This window comes from Neoarius graeffei, chromosome 2, assembly GCF_027579695.1.
Source record: "Neoarius graeffei isolate fNeoGra1 chromosome 2, fNeoGra1.pri, whole genome shotgun sequence".
In the NCBI taxonomy this organism is placed as follows: Eukaryota; Metazoa; Chordata; class Actinopteri; order Siluriformes; family Ariidae; genus Neoarius; species Neoarius graeffei.
The window spans coordinates 42,980,875-43,003,302 of NC_083570.1; the positions used below are offsets into that span (position 1 = coordinate 42,980,875).

A 22,428-nucleotide genomic window follows, 5' to 3' on the forward strand; every position below is an offset into this window, starting at 1 on the left:
CTTGGCTGGCAGGAGTGGAACCCAATGTTGTCTTCTGCTGTTGCATGCTGAGATGCTTTTCTGCTCACCACGGTTGTAAAGAGTTGCTATGAGTTGCTATAGCATTCCTGGCAGTTCAAACCAATCTGGGGTGGGTTTCCCAAAAGCTTCTTAATGCTAAGAGCATCTTAACTAGGAGAGTGTGTGTTCATTGTGATGCTTGTGCTACCATTTAATGATGATCTTTGTGTTACGATGCTTTTGGGAAACCCACCCCTGGCCATTTTCCAATGACCTCTCTTATCAACAAGACCTTTCCACCCACAGAACTGTCGATCAATGTTTTTTGTTTTTCGCACCATTCTGTGTAAATTCTAGAGACTGTTGTGTGTGAAAACCCCAGGAGATCAGCAGTTTCTGAAATACTCAAACCAGTCCATCTGGGTCAAACAAAAATCCTTAAAATTTAAGTGGGGCACTTTTCAAAAGATCAAATGCCAGTTGGCACAGTTAGAGACACTTACAAGTAGTGTTTGGAAACGGACCAAAAAATCCACTGCAGAGCAGCTGTTACTTTGTAGGGGGAGAGGAGTACAGTACAACAGACTTAAAAGTGCAGGATCCTACTTTAATTTACCACACATATTATTTGCATTCATGTCTGTAACATTCAAACAAACATCACTTTGCATAGAAGCTACAAGATAGCACTGAGAGATGATTGATTTTTTAAAAATAATTGAAATCTACATTATCACTTGAAAATAAATGTTTTTAAGCTTGTTTTTTTGGATATGACTAGTCCATTAGCCTTATCTGCAATCCCTTCTGCCCTCAAGGTCATTCACAGATTGACCCAGTATAGAGAAAATGGTGTTCTGGAGGCGGTCCTGTTATATCCCTGTTGAAATTTAGACTGCCTACACAGAGGAGCTGTGGTGTAATTTAAAACCTGCTGAAGGCTGTGACTGCCCCAAGCCTTTCACTTACACACACTTGCATGCTGAGCAGCAGGCTTTGTTCAAGAATCCAACACAACTCTGTGCTCACAACAGCACAGAGAAACCTACACTTTGGATTTACTAATTGGATGAAACATCGACTGTGCTTCCCTGTGACCAGGTAGTCTTTCCGTGTGTGTGTGTGTGTGTGTGAGTGAGGGGATCTTTTGTGTGGATGGAAACTCCATTGCCAAATGATGAGGACTTACAGTACACTCCATTCAGAGCTATGCATGTCATAGAAAACTGCTGTCTACCAAAGTTCTTGCATGTATACAACTTTCACTGTAACTTTCAAATAAACTTGAATGATATTTAAGGCTTTGTGTGCAAAGTTTATTTAATCAGCAAAAGAAAACTGAAAATGCTGTTAAGGTAAAAATGAATTTGGTGGATTTTTCAGGACACTGATTCAGACAAGTATTTTGGAAAAGGCTGGGGTAGGCTATATGAGTAATCACTAGGAAGTGTATTTTAAAAGTGTACAGTTGGAACAAGGAATGTGTACAGAACAGAATGGTTTTAATTCATTCAAACTTTTTCTGGTTCATCTCATTAGCTCATTTAAAATATTGTTTGTATGACTTCCTCCATTCAGAAAGCTCAAATGGTTTTAATTAAACACATCTACTCTCTCTCTCTCTCTCTCTCTCTCTGCCCCCTTTGCCTCATTCTGCTCTTGCAGACAGTGCTGATTGATGTATATGGTCATGGTTATGTAATTGGGGGTTACGGAGTGTATGGGAGAACTCTGCCTGCTTCAGACAAACAGATCAGTCATTTTGCATTTCGAGTGGCATGAAAGGATAGAAACCCCCCACCACCACCACCTTTCCTGAATTTTTTTTTTTACAGTATTGCCAACAGTAACTGAGTTCTGCTTTATTTTATGCAGAGGCTTACAAGACCATAGTTATTCTTGCCCTCTATTATTACAGTTAATAGCAGTGACCTAAGAAATGCACAGATAATGTTGTGCTGCCTGAGCCTTGCTCCAGCTCATCCTGGGTACAGAGTTTATATAATACTGGCTGTTCATGAATGTTCAATCATTTGTTATTTCAGGGACAGAACTCTGATTTGAGCTGTACAGAGTGTGCATATTTGGTGGTGACCTTACTGGATTAACCTGGAGGTATTATGTGGTGTTTGTTGGGCCCAATCTTCTAAAGATGCTAGGTCACAATCCTGGAACTTTTGTTTCTCAGGTTGAAATTTAAACTAAACTTAAAATCTATTACATGGTATTTCAGCTGTGAATACAATCACAAAGGAATACAACGCTGCCACAAGGGGTGCTATCTATCAAAGGAGCAAGTATTGCCAAGAGTCTTTGTAATCCTCCTTAAAAGCATAGACATTCCTCATATCCCTGTATGCAGTGAGTTACATGGAGCAAATTAGTGAGATGAGATACTCTATGATCAGTGGAATGAGGGAATTCACACATTGAACACAAAGGGCCATAGCCAGAGCTGAGTTAAGTGTGTGTAGTGAGGAGTTAATACAGAAACTGGGCCCATTGGTATTCTGACCTTAGCTGTAACTAAACAGTATTCAGAGTTGTATGAAAACTGCATACTGAACAGAAAACAAGAACAGAAGCATGTTTCAGTTTCTCAAATTTTTGAACTTGGACTTAAGCACATTTTTCTTTGCATTATATCGCCTCAAGCATGGAGCAGTATTAAGTCTGGCGCCACGGTCTGACAGTTTGCTGTAACCACAATATTTAGTTATGAAATTCATGTTTTGGCCATTGTAAGCACACTCAGTAACCTATGGAATGCCATTTGAGGAAGAGCAGCTTATCCCTTAGGCTGTCATTAAAATCTTTAACCTGTTATTATGTATCACTGCTGCCGTCACATGCTGCTAGGTAATGTGAGAAAGTAGGTCACAGAGTTGTTTAGATGTTATATGTAATAGGTTTTCTTGTTGTTATATTCAAAATGTGTAATAATGTAGGGTGGCACGGTGGTATAGTGGTTAGCACTGTTGCCTCACTGCAAGAAGGTTCTGGCCAATGAGGGCCTTTCTGTGTGGAGTTTGCATGTTCTCCCCGTGTCCGCGTGGGTTTCCTCCAGGTGCTCCGGTTTCCCCCACAGTCCAAAGGCATGCAGGTTAGGTTAATTAGTGGCTCTAAATTGACCATAGGTGTGAATGTGAATGGTTGTTTGTCTCTATGTGTCAGCCCTGTGATGATCTGGTGACTTGTCCAGGGTGTACCCCACCTCTCGCCCATAGTCAGCTGGGATAGGCTCCAGCTTGCCCGCAACCCTGCACAGGATAAGCAGTTACGGATAATGGATGGATGGATGGATGGATGTAATAATGTGTACACTATAGTTTTGTTCCACCCAAAAGAAATCTGATTGGGCCGCTTTCTCATGACACATCAGAGATGAGTTATGATTGGATCTTCTGTATAGTTGTCCTGACATATTACCTGTAAAGACTGAGAGTTAAACTTTAATTTTTAGAAAAAATGTGCACATTTTTCTTTATTACCAACTTTTTTTTTTACCTTGTTAACTGAAATATTTTATATGTGAATATGAGAAAAAGAACTTGATGCTGTGGTGTTGTTCCAATGAAATGAGTGTTTTAAAGGCTTGGTACACAGTGAGCTGTAAGATTAACAGATGAATGCTTGGACAGCTTTTCATCACATTACTTTTACTTTTTCTTTTTAAAATTGGCTTTCCTTTTATGTTACATTGATATATATTTGACAGTGAACAAAAATGCTGTCTGTCTTCAGTCTGTATTTTCTATCCCCCAGTTGTTTTTGGTATAAAGGCAAGTGCTTGTGTTTTAAAGACAGTTATCTCGACCCGACTAAAAACGTCTCAAACTTCAGAGGTGTGAAGTACACACAGGTGATTACAATAATCCAAAAACATTGACTTAAGCATGTGTATAACCCATTTCTGAATACATGTAACTTTATCATAGAGCCACTGAAGCTTTAAAGGCCCAGATTCAAATTCCTGGTCCAATCTCAAGTCTCAGCTGCACTGTCTTGTTCATTTTTGTCTTGTGTGTTAGCTCAAAGTCTCGGATGAACTTATGTTTGTAAATTTGGGGTTTCGGCTACAGTGTCTTGCAAAAGTACTCATCCCCCTTGGTGTTTTGTCGCATTACAAGCTGGATTTAAAATGGATTTTTGGGGGGTTAGCATCATTTGATTTACACAACATGCCTACCACTTTAAAGGTGAAAATTGTTGTTTTATTGTGACACAAACAATAAGATGGAAAAAAAACCCAGAAATATGGAGTGTGCATAGGTATTCACACCCCCCCCCCCCCCCCCCCCCCCCCCCCCAAGTCAGTACTTTTGTAGAGCTACCTTTTGCTGCAATTACAGCTGCAAGTCTCTTGGGGTATGTCTCTACTAGAAAAAGAAAGAAAGAAAGAAAGAAAGAAAGAAAGCACAACTTTATTCATCACACACTTGTGAAATTCCTCTCTGCATTTAGCCCATCTGAAGCAGTGAACACACACATGCACACACGTGAGCAATGAGTACACACACATATCCAGAACAGAGTGCAGCCATACTAACAGCTCCCGGGGAGCAGTTGGGAGTTAGGTGCCTCACTCAAGGGCACCTCAGCCCAAGGCCATCCCATATTTACCTAACTGCATGTCTTTGAACTGTGGGGGAAACCGGAGCACCCGGAAGAAACCCATGCAGACACGGGGAGAACATGCACACTCCACACAGAAATGTCCCCACCGGCCGCTCCACACAGAAATGCCCACACCTTCTTGCTGCGAGGCGACCGTGCTAACCACTTACACCACCGTGCCGCCACGGTAATAGTAATAGTGCTAATAGCTTAGCACATATTAGCCTAGCCCCTGGGATTTTTGCCCATTCCTCAAGGCAAAACTTCTCCAACTCCTTCAAATTGGATGAGTTGCATTGGTATACAGCAATCTTCAAGTTATGCCACAGATTCTCAGTTGGATTGTCCTGCTGGACCGTGAACCTTTGTCCCAGTCTCAAACCTCTGCCTGACTCAAACAGGTTTTCCTCTAGAATTGCCCTGGATTTACTGCCATCCATCTTTCCTTCAGTCCTGACCAGCTTTCCTGTCTTTGCAGATGAAAAACATGGCCACAGCATGATGCTGTCACCACCATGCTTCACTGTAGGAATGGTGTTCTCAGGGTGTTGGGAAGTGTTGGGTTTGCGCCACACGTGGCATTTCCCATGATGGCCAAAAATATTAATTTTAGTCTCATTTGACCAGAGACTCTTCTTCCATGTGTTTAGGGAGTCTGCCACCTGCTGTTTGGCAAACTCCAAACATGTTTTCTTATTTTTTCTTTAAGCAATGGCTTTTTTCTGACCACTCTTCCATAAAGCTCCACTCTGTGGAGTGTATGGCTTAAAGTGGTCCTATGTGCCCCTTTTCCACCAAAGCAGTTCCAGGGCTGGTTCAGGGCCAGTGCTTAGTTTGGAACCGGGTTTTCTGTTTCCACTGACAAAGAACTGGCTCTGGGGCCAGAAAAAACGGTTCCAGGCTAGCACCAACTCTCTGCTGGGCCAGAGGAAAGAACTGCTTACGTCAGCAGGGGGGCGGAGTTGTTAAGACCAACAACAATAACAAGCCCGCGAAAGATTGCCATTTTTAAGCGACAAGAAGCAGCAGCTGTACAAACGCGAAGTCATCCATTATTATTATTATTGTTGTTGGTGCTGCTGCTTCTTCCGTGTTGTTTTTGCTTCGATATTCGCGCCAAGGTTTATACAAATGTAGTGACGTAACTGACGTATACAGCGACATAATGACGTATACAACGACGTAACTGACGTATACAGCAACGTAATGATGTGTCTTCCCTTAGCACTGCGAGCTATGGAAAAGCAAACTGGTTCTCAGCTGGCTCGCAAGTTGAACAAGTTGTGAACCAGCACCAGCACTGGCCCCGAACCAGCCCTGGAACTGATTTGGTGGAAAAGGGATAATGGACAGATACTCCCATCTCCACTGTGGATCTTTGCACCTCCTTCAGTGTTATCTTGGGTGCCTTTGTTGCATCTCTGCTTAATGCCCTCAGTGAGTTTTGGTGGGTGGCCTTCTCTTGCCAGATTTATAGTGGTGCCATATTCTTTCCATTTTGCTATAATGGATTTAATGGTGCTCTGTGGGATATTCAAAGTTTAGGATATTTTTTTTATAACCGAACCCTGAGCTATACGTCTCCACAACTTTGTCTCTGACCTGTTTGGAGGCTCCTTGGTTTTCATGTTACTTGCTTAGTAGTGTTGCAGAATCGGGGTCCTTCCAGAACAGGTTGATTTATACAAACATCATGTGACACTTTGATTGCACGCAGGTAGATCTTAATCAACTAATTATGTGACTTATGAAGTGAATTGGTTGGCCCAGCTCTTATTTAGGGGTTTCATACGAAAGGGGGTATGCACACTCCATGCACACTCCAGATTTCTGTTTTTTTTCATCTTAATTATTGTTTGTGTCACAATAAAAACAACAATCTGCACCTTTAAAGTGATAGGCATGTTGTGTAAATCAAATGGTTCTAACCCCCCAAAATCCATTTAAATTTCAGCTTGTAATGTGACAAAACAGGACAAACATAAAGGGGGATGAATACTTTTGTAAGACACTGTATTGTCTCGCTTTTAATTACTTTAAATGTTATTACTTCTGATTATATCATATAGACACTCGTGTTTTGGATGTAATGATGTACGTGTATTTACAGTTTCAGTATTCTTTGGGCAGCAAGGTCTTACTTTAAATAGTTATAGTTAGTGAACATTCAGGTGAGATTTTAGCCTGCAGCTCATGTCATCTCGAAATGAACATAGGGTGGGTGTTTTTTCCCCCCAGTATATTAATTTTAGAAAACTATTTTGATGTTTTTATGTGTTTTCATTTCTCAACTTTGCTTTTTTCTCATTTTCCTCTTCTTATGTATCAGGTTATATATGCATTTTGGATATGGGCTCTGGTTGGTCACATTGTAAAACTTGTAGTCAACTAAAAGGTGATATGTGGCAAGTTATACAGTTGACAATCATAATGTTTCTTGTAGGTGATTTCAGCAATAAATATCTCCATCTATTTCAATGGCTGCCACAATGAAAATAAACAACATTTTATATTTACCTCATGGAATGCTTTAAAGGTTTAAAAGGTCCAATTAACTGTTCAAAGGTATTTAGTAATTTAAGGTTTCTTACAGCAAATACTGCTTTCCTTGAGGAGAAGCATTTGTAAATAGATGAGCATGTTAGACTTAGAAAAAATGGGTATCAAGTTTCCACTCCTCCTTCAGTAACAAATCTAGAGGCACTGCAATTATCCCCCCCCCCCCCCCCCCCCCCCACACACACACACACTCTTTCCTCCCTAATTTAGATGTGGCCCACCCTCCAGACAGGTCTCCCTTATCATATGACAGCTACCATCCAGGGAGGGCGAAGGTCATCACATGACTCCAGCTGACCACATCTGTTCAAACTGCCGCTCATGCAATTTTAGGGGCGATGTAACACATCTGAGGAAAGCACTATCCATCCACTTCCATATGCATGAGCTCACAGACCATGATTGACAAGCATCACTGTAATTGACATGAATTTTGCTCTCTTGAGCTCCCGGCCATGGACGGCTGTGACATCATCAGGATTCAAATCAGGACAGGATGATAGCAAATGGGCTCATTGCTGGCAAAGGGTTGATATATAATTGTGTTTGGCATGCTCTTCCAGACACCAGTCACTCTAGTGAGTGTATACACCCAAAAATGTGATGAGACAGTTACGGTATTAAATTACTCCAGTGACCTATACCAAATCTAAATATTCATCATGTCATTCTTGGTAGGGATTTTAATTTTATGTAACCGAACATACTCCAGATTCAAATCTGAAGCTTTTTCAAAAATGGCAAGGGTATTATGAAAAAAAAAAAAGGATAGTAGGAGTAATCTTTTACAAACACTTGAAAAGATCTCCAAAGATCAACCATGCCATAGTCTTCCATAAAACAGCTGTTTTATGGAAGACTATGGCATGGCTGATCTTTGGAGATCTTTTCAAGTCTTTGTAAAAGATTACTCATACTACCCTCATGTCCATCAAGTTTATTCAATAATCGATTTTTTTTTAAATGGACAAAGCCCTCATTTCAAGTGTTTCATAAGTACAATACTCGGGTATTGTTATGTCAGAACCTGGCACAGTGGAGTAGTGGTTTGGATGTCGCCTCATAGCAAGAAGTTTCTGGATTTGAGCCCAGTGGCCAACAGGGGCCTTTCTGGGTAGAGTTTGCATGTTTTCCCTGTGTCTGTGTGGTTTTTCTCTGGGTGCTCTGGTTTCCCCCACAGTTCAAAGACTTGCAGTTAGGTTAACATAGGTTGGCCTTGGGCTGAAGTGCCCTGAAGCAAGGCAACTAACCCCCAACTGCTCTCCGGGCGCTGTAGCATAGCTGCCCACTGCTCTGGGTATGTGTGTGTGCATGTGTGTGTTCACTGCTTCAGATGGGTTAAATGCAGAGGAGGAATTTCACTGTGTGCTTAAGTCTGTGCTTGAGTGTACATGTGACAGATAAAGGCTGCTTCTTCTCTCTTGTCTTTTGACCTTAAGTTTCATTTGGCTTTGATAAAGGCTTGATCCGGCTTTTGCTTTCTGGAAGAGAGCAACCTGTTAATTATCAGTACATTTGCTACTTTTCAGGCGTTCTTCTCTAAATTTAATGTCTTGAGTCATTTTTTAGGCCTCAAGATTTACAGTTTTGTAAAACAGCACTGTCCAAACTTTCCAGTACCTCCCCCTGAGAACTGTTCCAGCATTGTACTGAGAAAACCACCTAGCTTCTTACCTCTGAGTTATATGAAACAATACCATATCCAGACCTTCTCTTTTACTACTTAACTGGGAAAAGGAGCTTGAGATAACCTTTTCACCTTTAATGGGAAAGAGCGGTGTCAGAAGTGAACTGTTCTACCTCCTGTGCTTTTCTTCACCTTATACAGTACAATTTAAAGTGCTGAAAGTGCCAAATTAGCTCATTTTCTACTGGACATAGACGATCCATGTACCGTAATCACTGTGCAATATCTCTGATGCAAGTTTTGGACATACTTGCAGAAGAAACCTTTTTTACACCAATCCCCCATCTGAATATGCCTGGCTTACATATGTAATGTCCCAGCATTGCCAACAATCAGGGCATGTACAGGACGCAATGAAAATTGTCACTTTAACATGCAGCTCACTTATCTGGAGGATGAACACCTGCATAGTCTTTGGTCTAAAGTACAGTGGTGCTTGAAAGTTTGTGAACCCTTTAGAATTTTCTATATTTCTGCATAAATATGACCTAAAACGTCATCAGATTTTCACACAAGTCCTAAAAGTAGATAAAGAGAACCCAGTTAAACAAATGAGACAAAAATATTATACTTGGTCATTTATTTATTGAAGAAAATGATCCAATATTACATATCCGTGAGTGGCAAAAGTATGTGAACCTTTGCTTTCAGTATCTGGTGTGACCCCCTTGTGCAGCAATAACTGCAACTAAATGTTTCCGGTAACTGTTGATCAGTCCTGCACACCGGCTTGGAGGAATGTTAGCCCGTTCCTCCGTACAGAACAGCTTCAACTCTGGGATGTTGGTGGGTTTTCTCACATGAACTGCTCGCTTCAGGTCCTTCCACAACATTTTGATTGGATTAAGGTCAGGACTTTGACTTGGCCATTCCAAAACATTAACTTTATTCTTCTTTAACCATTCTTTGGTAGAACGACCTGTGTGCTTAGGATCGTTGTCTTGCTGCATGACCCGGCTTATCTTGAGACTCAGTTCATGGACAGATGTCCTGACATTTTCCGTTAAAATTCGCTGGTATAATTCAGAATTCATTGTTCCATCAATGATGGCAAGCCGTCCTGGCCCAGATGCAGCAAAACAGGCCCAAACCATGATACTACCACCACCATGTTTCACAGATGGGATAAGGTTCTTATGCTGGAATGCAGTGTTTTCCTTTCTCCAAACATAACGCTTCTCATTTAAACCAAAAATTCTATTTTGGTCTCATCCATCCACAAAACATTTTCCAATAGCCTTCTGGCTTGTCCACGTGATCTTTAGCAAACTGCAAATGTGCAGCAATGTTCTGTTTGGAGAGCAGTGGCTTTCTCCTTGCAACCCTGCCATGCACACCATTGTTGTTCAGTGTTCTCCTGATGGTGGACTCATGAACATTAACATTAGCCAATGTGAGAGAGGCCTTCAGTTGCTTAGAAGTTACCCTGGGGTCCTTTGTGACCTCGCCGACGATTACACACCTTGCTCTTGGAGTGATCTTTGTTGGTCGACCACTCCTGGGAAGGGTAACAATGGTCTTGAATTTTCTCCATTTGTACACAATCTGTCTGACTGTGTATTGGTGGAGTCCAAACTCTTTAGAGATGGTTTTGTAACCTTTTCCAGCCTGATGAGCATCAACAACACTTTTTCTGAGGTCCTCAGAAATCTCCTTTGTTCGTGCCATGATACACTTCCACAAACATGTGTTGTGAAGATCAGACTTTGATAGATCCCTGTTCCTTACATAAAACAGGGTGCCCACTCACACCTGATTGTCATCCCATTGATTGAAAACACCTGACTCTAATTTCACCTTCAAATTAACTGCTAATCCTAGAGGTTCACATACTTTTGCCACTCACAAAGATGTAATATTGGATCATTTTCCTCAATAAATAAATGACCAAGTATAATATTTTTGTCTCATTTGTTTAACTGGGTTCTTTTTATCTACTTTTAGGACTTGTGTGAAAATCTGATGATGTTTTAGGTCATATTTATGCAGAAATATAGAAAATTCTAAAGGGTTCACAAACTTTCAAGCACCACTGTAGGAGCAGGTTCTACACTCAGGTCTGTTTTTTTTTTTTTTTAGCTTGTCATTTAGGGACGCTGCTGTGATTGTGAGCTGTATTTGCTGCCATTATCCACCATCTAACCAAAACTTTTGAAACTCTACAACGTAAGTATTTGCATTTGTTGCAAACATTCATTTTTATGCTTTACGACTCTACCTGATCTGTACCACAAATATCATTTCATAGCATGACAGCAGGGCGGCACGGTGGTGTAGTGGTTAGCGCTGTTGCCTCACAGCAAGAAGGTCCTGGGTTCGAGCCCCGTGGCCGGCGAGGGCCTTTCTGTGCAGAGTTTGCATGTTGTCCGCGTGGGTTTCCTCCGGGTGCTCCGGTTTCCCCCACAGTCCAAAGACGTAGGTTAGGTTAACTGGTGACTCTAAATTGACCGTAGGTGTGAATGGATGTCTGTGTCTATGTGTCAGCCCTGTGATGACCTGGCGACTTGTCCAGGGTGTACCCCGCCTTTCGCCCGTAGTCAGCTGGGATAGGCTCCAGCTTGCCTGCGACCCTGTAGGACAGGATAAAGTGGCTAGAGATAATGAGATGAGCATGACAGCACATTTTGTGACATTTCAAAATAATTCATACACAGTATGTAAACGTATATAAACTCTCCTTTGGAACAGCACAGCAAATTATTTTTTAGTAACTGGAATATTTTATTGATTTAAAAGATGTGAATAAAAAAAATTGCTCATGGAAATTGGATAGCTTACGCTGTAGTTTTGATGACTTTTTATAAAATTGGAGACCATCTACTTTGAGTACAAAATTGAAAATAAGATTTCATATATTCCAAATATTCATATAAGTAATGGCTCGATGAAAATTCTCTTAATTGCTTAATCTTAAATATACATGATATGGCCAAAATTATGTGGACACCTGACCACAACACCCATGTGGTTCTTCCCCAAACCCTCCATCCATCCATGAATCCATTATCTGTAGCCGCTTATCCTGTCTTACAGGGTCGCAGGCAAGCTGGAGCCTATCCCAGCTAACTATGGGCGAGAGGCGGGGTATACCCTGGACAAGTCATCGCAGAGCTGACACACAGACAACCATTCACACTCACGGTCAATTTAGAGCCACCAATTAACCTAACCTGCATGTCTTTGGACTGTGGGGGAAACCCACACAGAAAGGCCCTTGTCGGCCGCTGGGCTCGAACCCAGGACCTTCTTGCTGTGAGGCGACAGTGCTAACCACTACACCACTGTGCCGCTCCCATGAACTGAATTTGTATAGGATGTCTTTGTATGCTGTAGCATTGCAATTTCTCTTCACTCAGACATACAATGTATGTTATTGTGAGGAAATTCCACTTAAACATACAAATCTTATGCAGCCACAGGCTTGCTAGTCTGTCTGATGGCTGGGGATATGAAATATTCTCAGCAGAAAATGCCAAGGGACAGCTCAACCTGTCAGGGAAAATGAGGAGTGAACAGAGGCAAAACCAACTGGTCCCAGTGTTGTCTTAATTGTACTAATCTAGAATGGCTTGTGAGTTTTGTCAGTTGTATCGAATGTCTTTGGATGCTGTAGAATTAGAAACGGTTTCCTTTCACTGGAACGAAGAAGCCCAAACCTGTTCCAGTATGACAGTGCCCCTGTGCACAAAGCAAGTTCCATGAAGACATGGTGTGTTAAGGTTGGAGTGGAACAATTTGAGTGTCCTGCACAGATCCCTGACCTCAACCCCACTGAACACCTTTGGGATGAACTGGAACACCGACTGCACCCGAGACCTCCTCATCCAACATCAGTGGTCTCACTAATGCTCTTGCAGCTGAATGAACACACATGCCATAGCCACACCTCAAAATCTAGTGAAAAGCCTGCACAGAAGGATAGAGCTGCTTATAATAGGAAAGGGGGAATAAATCTGGAATGGGATGTTCAACAAGCACATATGGGTGTAATGGTCGGCTGTCTATTCATAACAACAGACTTTTAAACATTATGCTTTTTGCATAATCCTTTCACATACCTATTGCTGCATTTGATTTGTATGTTATAACTGAGGCCCCCAAGTTTCATAACAGCTGAAGTTTTTTCATTTGCATAGCAGATTGAATTGAGCCATTAGACATTAACACATGCATGGTGCAGATCTTGCAGCATTATCACTACCTAATCCATGCCCCTTGCTCAGTATGTGGACACAAATTGGACAGATCATGTTTGCAAACCACATACCGGCCTCTTTGAGCTGGCATGCACCCCGATCTAACTCTAAACTATCTCTGTTCTATTTAAAGCACAACAAAAATAACTGCTGGAGCAATTCCTTTTAGAGCCAGCAACAGTGGGATTAAAGAATGCACACACCAAATTACAATGGTGCATTAAAGGGCTAATGACACGAACATGACTCTATGCAATTTCTTAAATAAACTATACAACATGGCAAACATGTTAGATTTCTAATTACGTGAAAAGAAGCTGTTGTTACGCGAATATCCAACTTTTAATTGCACAGCGCAAGAAAACTGGGTCCGTGGCTCGCGGCCATGCTGTGACGTCAGTGGAAGAACACGCTGCGGTTCACTGGCTGTTCTACTCTGGTTCTACTCAATGGAAATGGCGCATGAAAACGCCGGTGAACTCTCTAGTGCTAGCTCTTCCTCTTCTGGGAGTCTAGAATTGTGTTGATCTCTTCCGAATAGAATCTATGATAGCCTACCCTCTTTACCCTTTGCCTCTCGTTGCTAGGCGGCAGTTACATGAAAGCCGCAAGCTTTCACAAGCAAATACATGACTGATATCACGCCGACTTTATGATTACATTTATGATTATCATGTAGAATCTATAGCTCTACGTACCTTTATCTTATGTCGTTTCACAACACATGTTCTGACAGGAGGACTGTCTTTGAATCCGGCATAGCTACTAGTAGACCCCCTCCGGAATACTGGCAGTGTTGCCAGATTGGGAGGTTTCCCGCACAGTTGGGCAGTTTCAAGTGCATTTTGGTGGGTTTTGAACATATTTTGGGCTGGAAAACTTCAGCAGTATCTGGCAACAGATATTTTGGGCTGGAAAACTTCAGCAGTATCTGGCAACAGATACTGCTGACGTTTTCCAGCCCAAAATATGTTCAAAACCCACCAAAATGCACTTGAAACCGCCCAACTGGGCGGGAAACCTCCCAATCTGGCAACACTGTGTAGGCACTGCTGATGGTAGTAACACACGTTTGTGCTGAACTGAACACCCAAGAGATTCTTTTAAGCTGGGAAGGGTGTCAAAACAATCCAAATCGAAGTGTTCAGAGCACAGGACAGATGTTGGTGAGGGCTCCCACTTGTCACGAGTGCGCCTGACTTGCTTCACCCACTTCGCATGCAGCTCGGGATCTCTGGGAAACTTGAATAAACTTACCCCATCCTTGTGGGTTTTGGAGCAAAAGCCGGCAACACAACGTGAAGGCATAATAACTATATATAACTATATATAACTATATATATATTAATGTATAATGAAAATACTAATAATGATGAACTGAACACCTGTCGCATCAACAACAAACTGGTAAGTTAGGAGGAAGGTTCTTTCGCTGACGTCATATAGCTCCTCCTCCTCCTTCGTCTCCTGGGTGCTGCAGCCCCATCAAATTTGCCCAAATAGCCGCGTTTTTTATCATAACTTGTAAAATAGGCGCCTTTGTGAATTAATATATGGATCATCAGGAATTACTTTTTATGTTATAAAACATCGCCAAAGATGTCAAAAACGTGTCATCAGCACTTTAAAGCAAAAAAGGGGAAAAAGACTTTTCCCAGCCAGTGAATTAGCTTCATCCAGTTTGACATATTTTAGCCTAACAAATTCAATTCAATTCATCTATCTATTATCCGTAACCGCTTATCCTGTGCAGGGTCGTTGGCAAGCTGGAGCCTATCCCAGCTGACTGTGGGTGAGGAGCGGGGTACACCCGGACAAGTCACCAGGTCATCACAGGGCTGACGCATAGAGACAAACAACCATTCACATTCACACCTATGGTCAATTTAGAGCCACCAATTAGCTTAACCTGCATGTCTTTGGACTGTGGGGGAAACCGGAGCACCTGGAGGAAACCCACGCAGACACGGAGAGAACATGCAAACTCCACACAGAAAGGCCCTCGCCGGCCACGGGGCTCGAACCCAGAACCTTCTTGCTGTGAGGCGACAGCACTAACCACTATACCACTGTGCCGTCCCTCAATTCAATTCAATTTTATTTGTATAGAACTTTTAATAATGGACATTGTTACAATGCAGTTTTACGAAATATATACATTTTACATATATGAATTTATAAATTTATCCCAAATTATATTTAGCCTGCTTTTCCTTCTCTGCCTGCATACCCTCAGCCTCTGGCTGTTTCTTTCTGACTGTCCAGTTGACAGCTCCACAGCGGCAACTACTGAATTTATTAGTTGACTAGTTCACTATATAACCCTACTTTTCATACTGTCCAACATGACTCCAGGGGCCTGTTTATAGCAGGGTACAATAAAACATCAGCCAAGACTGCATAACTGCCATGCAGCAGGAAACAGAACACGTCATTCATCATTCCTGATGAGTTGTTTGAAGGTGTCCTGTCTACAGTGGAAACATTAACAGAGAGTAGTCTTTATAAAACAGTAATAATGATGAATGTGTGTGGTTTTTTTAAAGTGTTTGAATGCATTTATGGTCAGTAATTTTCCAGTAATTTAAACCCTATTAAATGGTTTGAATTATTTGACTGATCGCAAACAACAAAGTTAATTCCGCAGCTGTTTGAGCAAACACTGCTAAGACAGTGTAAACAGTCTGTGAATCAAATTTATCTCTAAACAATAGCCCTTATTCGTCAAATTCTACTGGTTGTTTTGCTACTCAACCATTTCTTCTTTGATGTGTCTGTGTTTGACATAACTCCCATCTGGTAAGAGTGCATGACATTTTGAGCATAACATATTAATTGAAATGCTTCATTTGTAGTTAAATGAATCAAAATAAAAATCAGTCATCAATAATTATATCAAATACAGTAAACAGAGTAATAGTGAATGAGTACTACAACCCCGATTCCAAAAAAGTTGGGACAAAGTACAAATTGTAAATAAAAACGGAATGCAATAATTTACAAATCTCAAAAACTGATATTGTATTCACAATAGAACATAGACAACATATCAAATGTCGAAAGTGAGACATTTTGAAATTTCATGCCAAATATTGGCTCATTTGAAATTTCATGATAGCAACACATCTCAAAAAAGTTGGGACAGGGGCAATAAGAGGCTGGAAAAGTTAAAAGGTACAAAAAAGGAACAGCTGGAGGACCAAATTGCAACTCATTAGGTCAACTGGCAATAGGTCATTAACATGACTGGGTATAAAAAGAGTATCTTGGAGTGGCAGCGGCTCTCAGAAGTAAAGATGGGAAGAGGATCACCAATCCCCCTAATTCTGCGCCGACAAATAGTGGAGCAATATCAGAAAGGAGTTCAACAGTCAGTGCGTTTACATGCACATAGAGAAAATCGAATTTCTGCTGTTGCTCGACTGAAATCGAAGTTCTAAATGCCATGGAAACACCTTAGCTTGGCTGAAATTGAACCGAACTTGATTTCTCGTAATCGGGCTACGCGACCTAGATTATGCGATTGTAGCCGAGCTACTTAGTGCATGTAAACCCTATCGAGCTACGTAGTCGAGCTACTTACTTCAGCACTGCCCCTTCCGGAAGTGACGAGTGACGAGACCACAAGCGGGAAACACGACAGCCTCGGTCAGCATGACACATCACCTTAGCCGCCACTTTATTAGGAACACTTGTGTCTGGGCATGTACGCACCCATTTCCAATTAGTTGGTAAGTTATTAGCATGTTAGCAGGCTAACAGTTAATATGTTCACCATTACAGATCAACTTCAACTTAGTGGCCATTTTATTAGGAACACTTCTGTTCGTACATACAAACACTCTTCTTGTGAACACGGAACTGATAACTTTGTTTATTTATTTATTTTTTTATTGAATCAAATGCACATTATACAAAGGGTACAAGAAAATAAAACAGTATTGTTATAATTACGCCAGGGGATGGATATATATATATATATACATATATATATATATATATATATATATATATATATATATATATATATATATATATATATATATAAAGCCTATACAGATAAGAGTAATCATAAAAAGACGTTATACAATACAAAAATAGTTTCCGTTCTAACAGCCTTTTCATTAGTGCTGGTAGAAATTGCAGATCTATAATGTTTCACATCTATACCAAATTCAATGAAGTTAGGTTTTTTGTTTTGAAATTTACATTTATGAATGTAGTATTTGCATAAAAATAACAAAAGATTAATCAAATAATATTGAGAGCCCACACTCCTTTTCATGAAAACCAAACAAGACATTTTCCCACTTTAATGCAAAGTCTGAATGAATGGAGTCTATGATGACACGAGCAAGCTTACTCCACAAAAGTTTTGAATAAGGGCAAAGCCAAAATAAATGAGTGATAGTTTTTCTTTCAGGCCCACAAAAAGAACAATTTATATTAATATCTTTTTTTGAATTTCTGTAAATAAAAATTTGTTGGATAAAATCTATGTAGCAACTTAAAGGATATTTCTTTAACTTTGTTGGTTAAAAAGAATTTTTTAGGCAATAGCCAAACTTTTTTCCACCAGATGTCCCCCACCCACTTGGACCAGTGTGACAGACAAGAAGGAGTAGTAATGTAAATGGGCTCAGGAATATTTCCAGAGAACATTATCTGTGAACACAATTCACCGTGCCATCCGCCGTTGCCAGCTAAAACTCTATAGTTCAAAGAAGAAGCCGTATCTAAACATGATCCAGAAGCGCAGACGTCTTCTCTGGGCCAAGGCTCATTTAAAATGGACTGTGGCAAAGTGGAAAACTGTTCTGTGGTCAGACGAATCAAAATTTGAAGTTCTTTATGGAAATCAGGGACGCCGTGTCATTTGGACTAAAGAGGAGAAGGACGACCCAAGTTGTTATCAGCGCTCAGTTCAGAAGCCTGCATCTCTGATGGTATGGGGTTGCATTAGTGCGTGTGGCATGGGCAGTTTACACATCTGGAAAGACACCATCGATGCTGAAAGGTATATCCAGGTTCTAGAGCAACATATGCTCCCAACCAGATGACGTCTCTTTCAGGGAAGACCTTGCATTTTCCAACATGACAATGCCAAACCACATACTGCATCAATTACAGCATCATGGCTGCGTAGAAGAAGGGTCCGGGTACTGAACTGGCCAGCCTGCAGTCCAGATCTTTCACCCATAGAAAACATTTGGCGCATCATAAAACGGAAGATACGACAAAAAAGACCCAAGACAGTTGAGCAACTAGAATCCTACATTAGACAAGAATGGGTTAACATTCCTATCCCTAAACTTGAGCAACTTGTCTCCTCAGTCCCCAGACGTTTACAGACTGTTGTAAAGAGAAAAGGGGATGTCTCACAGTGGGAAACATGGCCTTGTCCCAATTTTTTTGAGATGTGTTGTTGTCATGAAATTTAAAATCACCTAATTTTTCTCTTTAAATGATACATTTTCTCAGTTTAAACATTTGATATGTCATCTATGTTCTATTCTGAATAAAATATGGAATTTTGAAACTTTCACCGTTTTTATTTACAATTTGTACTTTGTCCCAATTTTTTTGGAATCGGGGTTGTAATAAAGCTGGTAATCACAGTTGAACACAGGGGCGTTGCTAGACATAAAGCTCTACTGGGTCATAGCCCGCCCCCCGCCCCCCCAAATTTTTTTTTTTTTTGAAAACTTGCTGCATATGAAGTGGGCTATTGTAGGCTATGTGCTTAACCAGCTTCCATTGCTTTGCTCATTATTATTGCCACTGCCATACTCATACTGGTAAAAGTTAAAATGCAAAGATACATTCATGAGTGTATGAGAATATTTATTTAAATAAACATGAACCTCAACAGGTTTTACAAAGTAAAGCATATTTGTATACAAATAATAGCAACCACAGACGCAGAGAATGTGTGCCTTATATTTAGGGACAGAAAATTGCCTCCGTTGATGCACCTTGAAGTAGAAAAACATCCACTCTATTCCTGATATTATTGATCTAAATTAACCATAGGCTATTTTCAGGGTATACTATCTGTACTTTTAAGTTGTTCATTATAAGGACCATCCATCTATATGCTATAATGATATAATCTATGTTTTTTTAGGACAGTCTAGGTTATGATCATATTCCATATTTATATCAGTTTTTTCTATCAAGGAAAAACATTTTGCATTTCTGAATTTTCCATGTTTTGAATGTATGCCACTATAGGAAGCATGGCAACTGAAATATCTTTTCATACTTGTGTGGATTGTCTGGAATCTGGCAACATAAATATCATGATAGTGGAATAGCCTTCTGTACGTCTTGGCAATAATTTGTAAAAAATAGATTATGTAGTGACATACTGTAACTATGTAATGCAAGCTACATTAGAATACCAGTCCAAAGTTGGAGACAAATTGTCAAGTCATTAGATTTTCAATTGGGCAAAATGTGCATTTTTATAAAATGCATCATAAAGTGCTGAACTGGATGTGGAGGTATAGGTCGGTGGGCTGTGGTGATAATTAGACGACATGTGAGGTTATTCACATCATATCAACACAGAAACGTTGTAACTTTGGTAGTCTGCTTTTCTGTTTAGGTTCTTTCAAAGTTTTTTTTTTTTTTCCCAACATGAAATATGAATTTGTTTATTTTTCCAGGGTGGAAACTAGGCATACATGTGCTTATAAATGAAGCATTTATTAAATCTTGGCTCAGTTAAATCTGACCTGAATTCAACCTCTGAAATTAATCTGTAATTAGGGTTTTTTTGTTTGTTTTTTTAATTAAAGATTTTATCTCACTAACTGCAGGTGAGTTGAAAAGCAGTTCAGTTTTCAACCTAATTCCATCCTTAAACAGCTGAATAATTAAACACACTTCATAATTGTCTATTTACAGCTATATTTTATGTCAAGTTTTCATTTTATGGACCAGTAATGCTTTACTGAAATTTATTTATTAGATTTACTCCATTTATTAAAATATATATTTATATTTCCTTCCTTGGATCTTGGACTTAGCTTGTTGAATGCATTCCTTTTAATGAATTTCAATCTCAGCATCTTCATAAATTCAGGTATTTTGTACAAATTTGTGTAAGTTGTATATGAGGGTAAATTGGCACAAGCTGTATGCATATAACATGTAAATAAGAGACTACTGAACAGGAACTCATACCCACAGCTCACCTGTTTCAACAATGCTCTCAAATCACAACTTTCCTTGATGCCATACAAGAGTTTCATGAATCAGACGCAGGATTTTTAATGCCATTCCATGTGCTCAATTCTGCTTTTCTTTCTATGCAACCTAGATGAGTTAAGCCAATGCTACTATTGGAACATAATCATAAATATATCTGTTAATTTCCGGTTGGGCTATAAGATGGCCGGCACACTAACAAGTGTTCTGAGACACCTCAACAAATTAGTGTTTACAGTGCTAAGAGATTTCTTTGTGGTTCTTATCTCGTCCAATGCATTTCACTGTAAGTTGTGTTAACATACATAGGACAAATAAAGCTTAAGTGAACTGAACTAACTGCCCCCAGCCCCAAATGAATGTATGAGCTCTTTCTAACACCTATAATACTGTAATGATTATTATAACAAAAAACACATTATATTTTATGCAGTGTTTACTGCTTTTGTGCAAGAAACAAAATGTTATGATGTCTGTTTTTCACTTCAGCTTTGTGTGAAAGTAGATATTTGTTTTTAATCAGGGACTGCACCTGCACCGGTTTACTTGGCTCGGACAGCAGTGAGGCTTCCAAAAGGACTGAGCTGGCCTAGGCATAACTCTCACCATGCAGCTCTTCACTGCTTTGATCCTGCTTCTCATGGCGTTTATAGTGGCTGAGGCATGGCATGGAAAGAAACCAGGACAAGGAAAACCTCAGGGCAGAAACAAGTGGAACTCTCTTAAACGCTCTGTAGGCAACTGCAAAGAGTACATAGAGAATGGTGATAAGTTTCTTGACTGCCAGGACTGCCATTTGACTGGTGTCCTTCTTGGCTGGCCAGAGGATATCGAGCACCTTTTGCTAGCACAGAACAGGATAGAAGTACTGCGAGAGAATACCTTCAGTCGTTTTCGAAACCTAGTGAGTTTGGATTTGCAGCTGAATGAGATTGCACTAATCGAGGAAGGTGCTTTCAATGGCCTAAGCAAGCTCACGACCTTACTGCTACAGCACAACCGCCTCCAAGTGGTTTCTGAAGCCATGTTCATACCTATGCCTCGACTTCGATACCTGCGTCTTCATGACAATCCATGGACATGCAACTGCCAGCTGGACAGCCTGGTCCGCTTCTTGCAGGTGCCAAGCAACCGTTACATGGGTAACTTTGCAAAATGTGCTGAGCCCACAAGGTTTTGGGGGAAGCAATTGAAGACTCTGGATCCTAAGCTACTGTGCTTGCCACCCATGCAGGCACAAATTCATCTACCTACACTGCATTCTGACACAACGTTGCTGTGCCACATTCAAGATTCTTCCAGACCACTGCTTGACTGCAAGAGCAGAGGTGAGAGCACCACAAAAAACAGTAACATCTTTAACTGGGTAAACGTTTACGTGTAAGCATACAGTTCTGTTCATCCGTTTGGTGTTTGCAGTATTGTACAACTCCAAGTTCTGTTTAAGTTTGGTTAAATGGAAAATACCATTTTTAGATTCAGCTAATGTCAGCATGTGGTAAATGTGTCTCAAACCACACACTAGTAATTTGGCATACCATTTAGAACAACAGTGTGCAATTGGAAACAGCTTGTCCCAAACTAACCAAAATTCAGAAATAACAGAGCTCTGAACACTGTAATTAACCTAAGCAAGTAAATTGAGAAGTGAAAAATGTTTCAGAAAAGGGTTCTCTTGGTAGTTTCAAAATGGCATAAAATATGCGCACAAAATAAAAACCTACACATTTAAGATAAACCCAGTGAAAACCCCAATGGTTGTTGTTATTGTTATTTTTATTGACAGGATTAGACTGGTAAATTAATAACATTTTAACATCTAGAATGTTAGAGCTGCTTTATTTGGATGGAGTACTTGTTTGTTTGTTTGTTTGTTTGTTTGTTTGTTTGTTTGTTTGTTAAATGTGCTCACAGCTCTTAGCCCAGCTTGGAGGCAATAGATTTCCAAAAGATGTGTATGGGAGAGTGGGGCATAACCTAATCCATTTTGGTTTTCACTTAATAAATTAACAAATATTTACATTAGAATAATTGTTTTTATGCAAGCAACATATACACTTCTGCTACACATGAATACTTGAACTATGTTCCTAGCACCTAGTGATTATACAGTATATAATTTCACCAAAAGTGACAGGTTGTGCAACCCTATGG

At 40.3% G+C, this 22,428-nt stretch overlaps 1 protein-coding gene across 2 annotated transcripts in view; it reads left to right on the forward strand.

Moving 5' to 3' along the window:
• The first annotated feature begins 1,029 nt into the window (after positions 1 to 1,029).
• Positions 1,030 to 22,428, forward strand: part of lrrc17 (leucine rich repeat containing 17) — a 52,204-nt gene continuing 30,805 nt past the window's right edge. Inside the window, exons 1-3 of one of the 2 annotated variants that reach the window (XM_060907810.1) lie at positions 1,041 to 1,101; positions 10,943 to 11,029; positions 20,798 to 21,602. In XM_060907810.1, the coding sequence (XP_060763793.1) occupies positions 20,882 to 21,602 (721 nt within the window). In that variant the 5' untranslated portion in view covers positions 1,041 to 1,101; positions 10,943 to 11,029; positions 20,798 to 20,881. Of the gene's footprint in view, positions 1,102 to 10,942; positions 11,030 to 20,797; positions 21,603 to 22,428 lie in introns of both variants that reach the window. The other variant, XM_060907802.1, reaches the window with a different exon arrangement.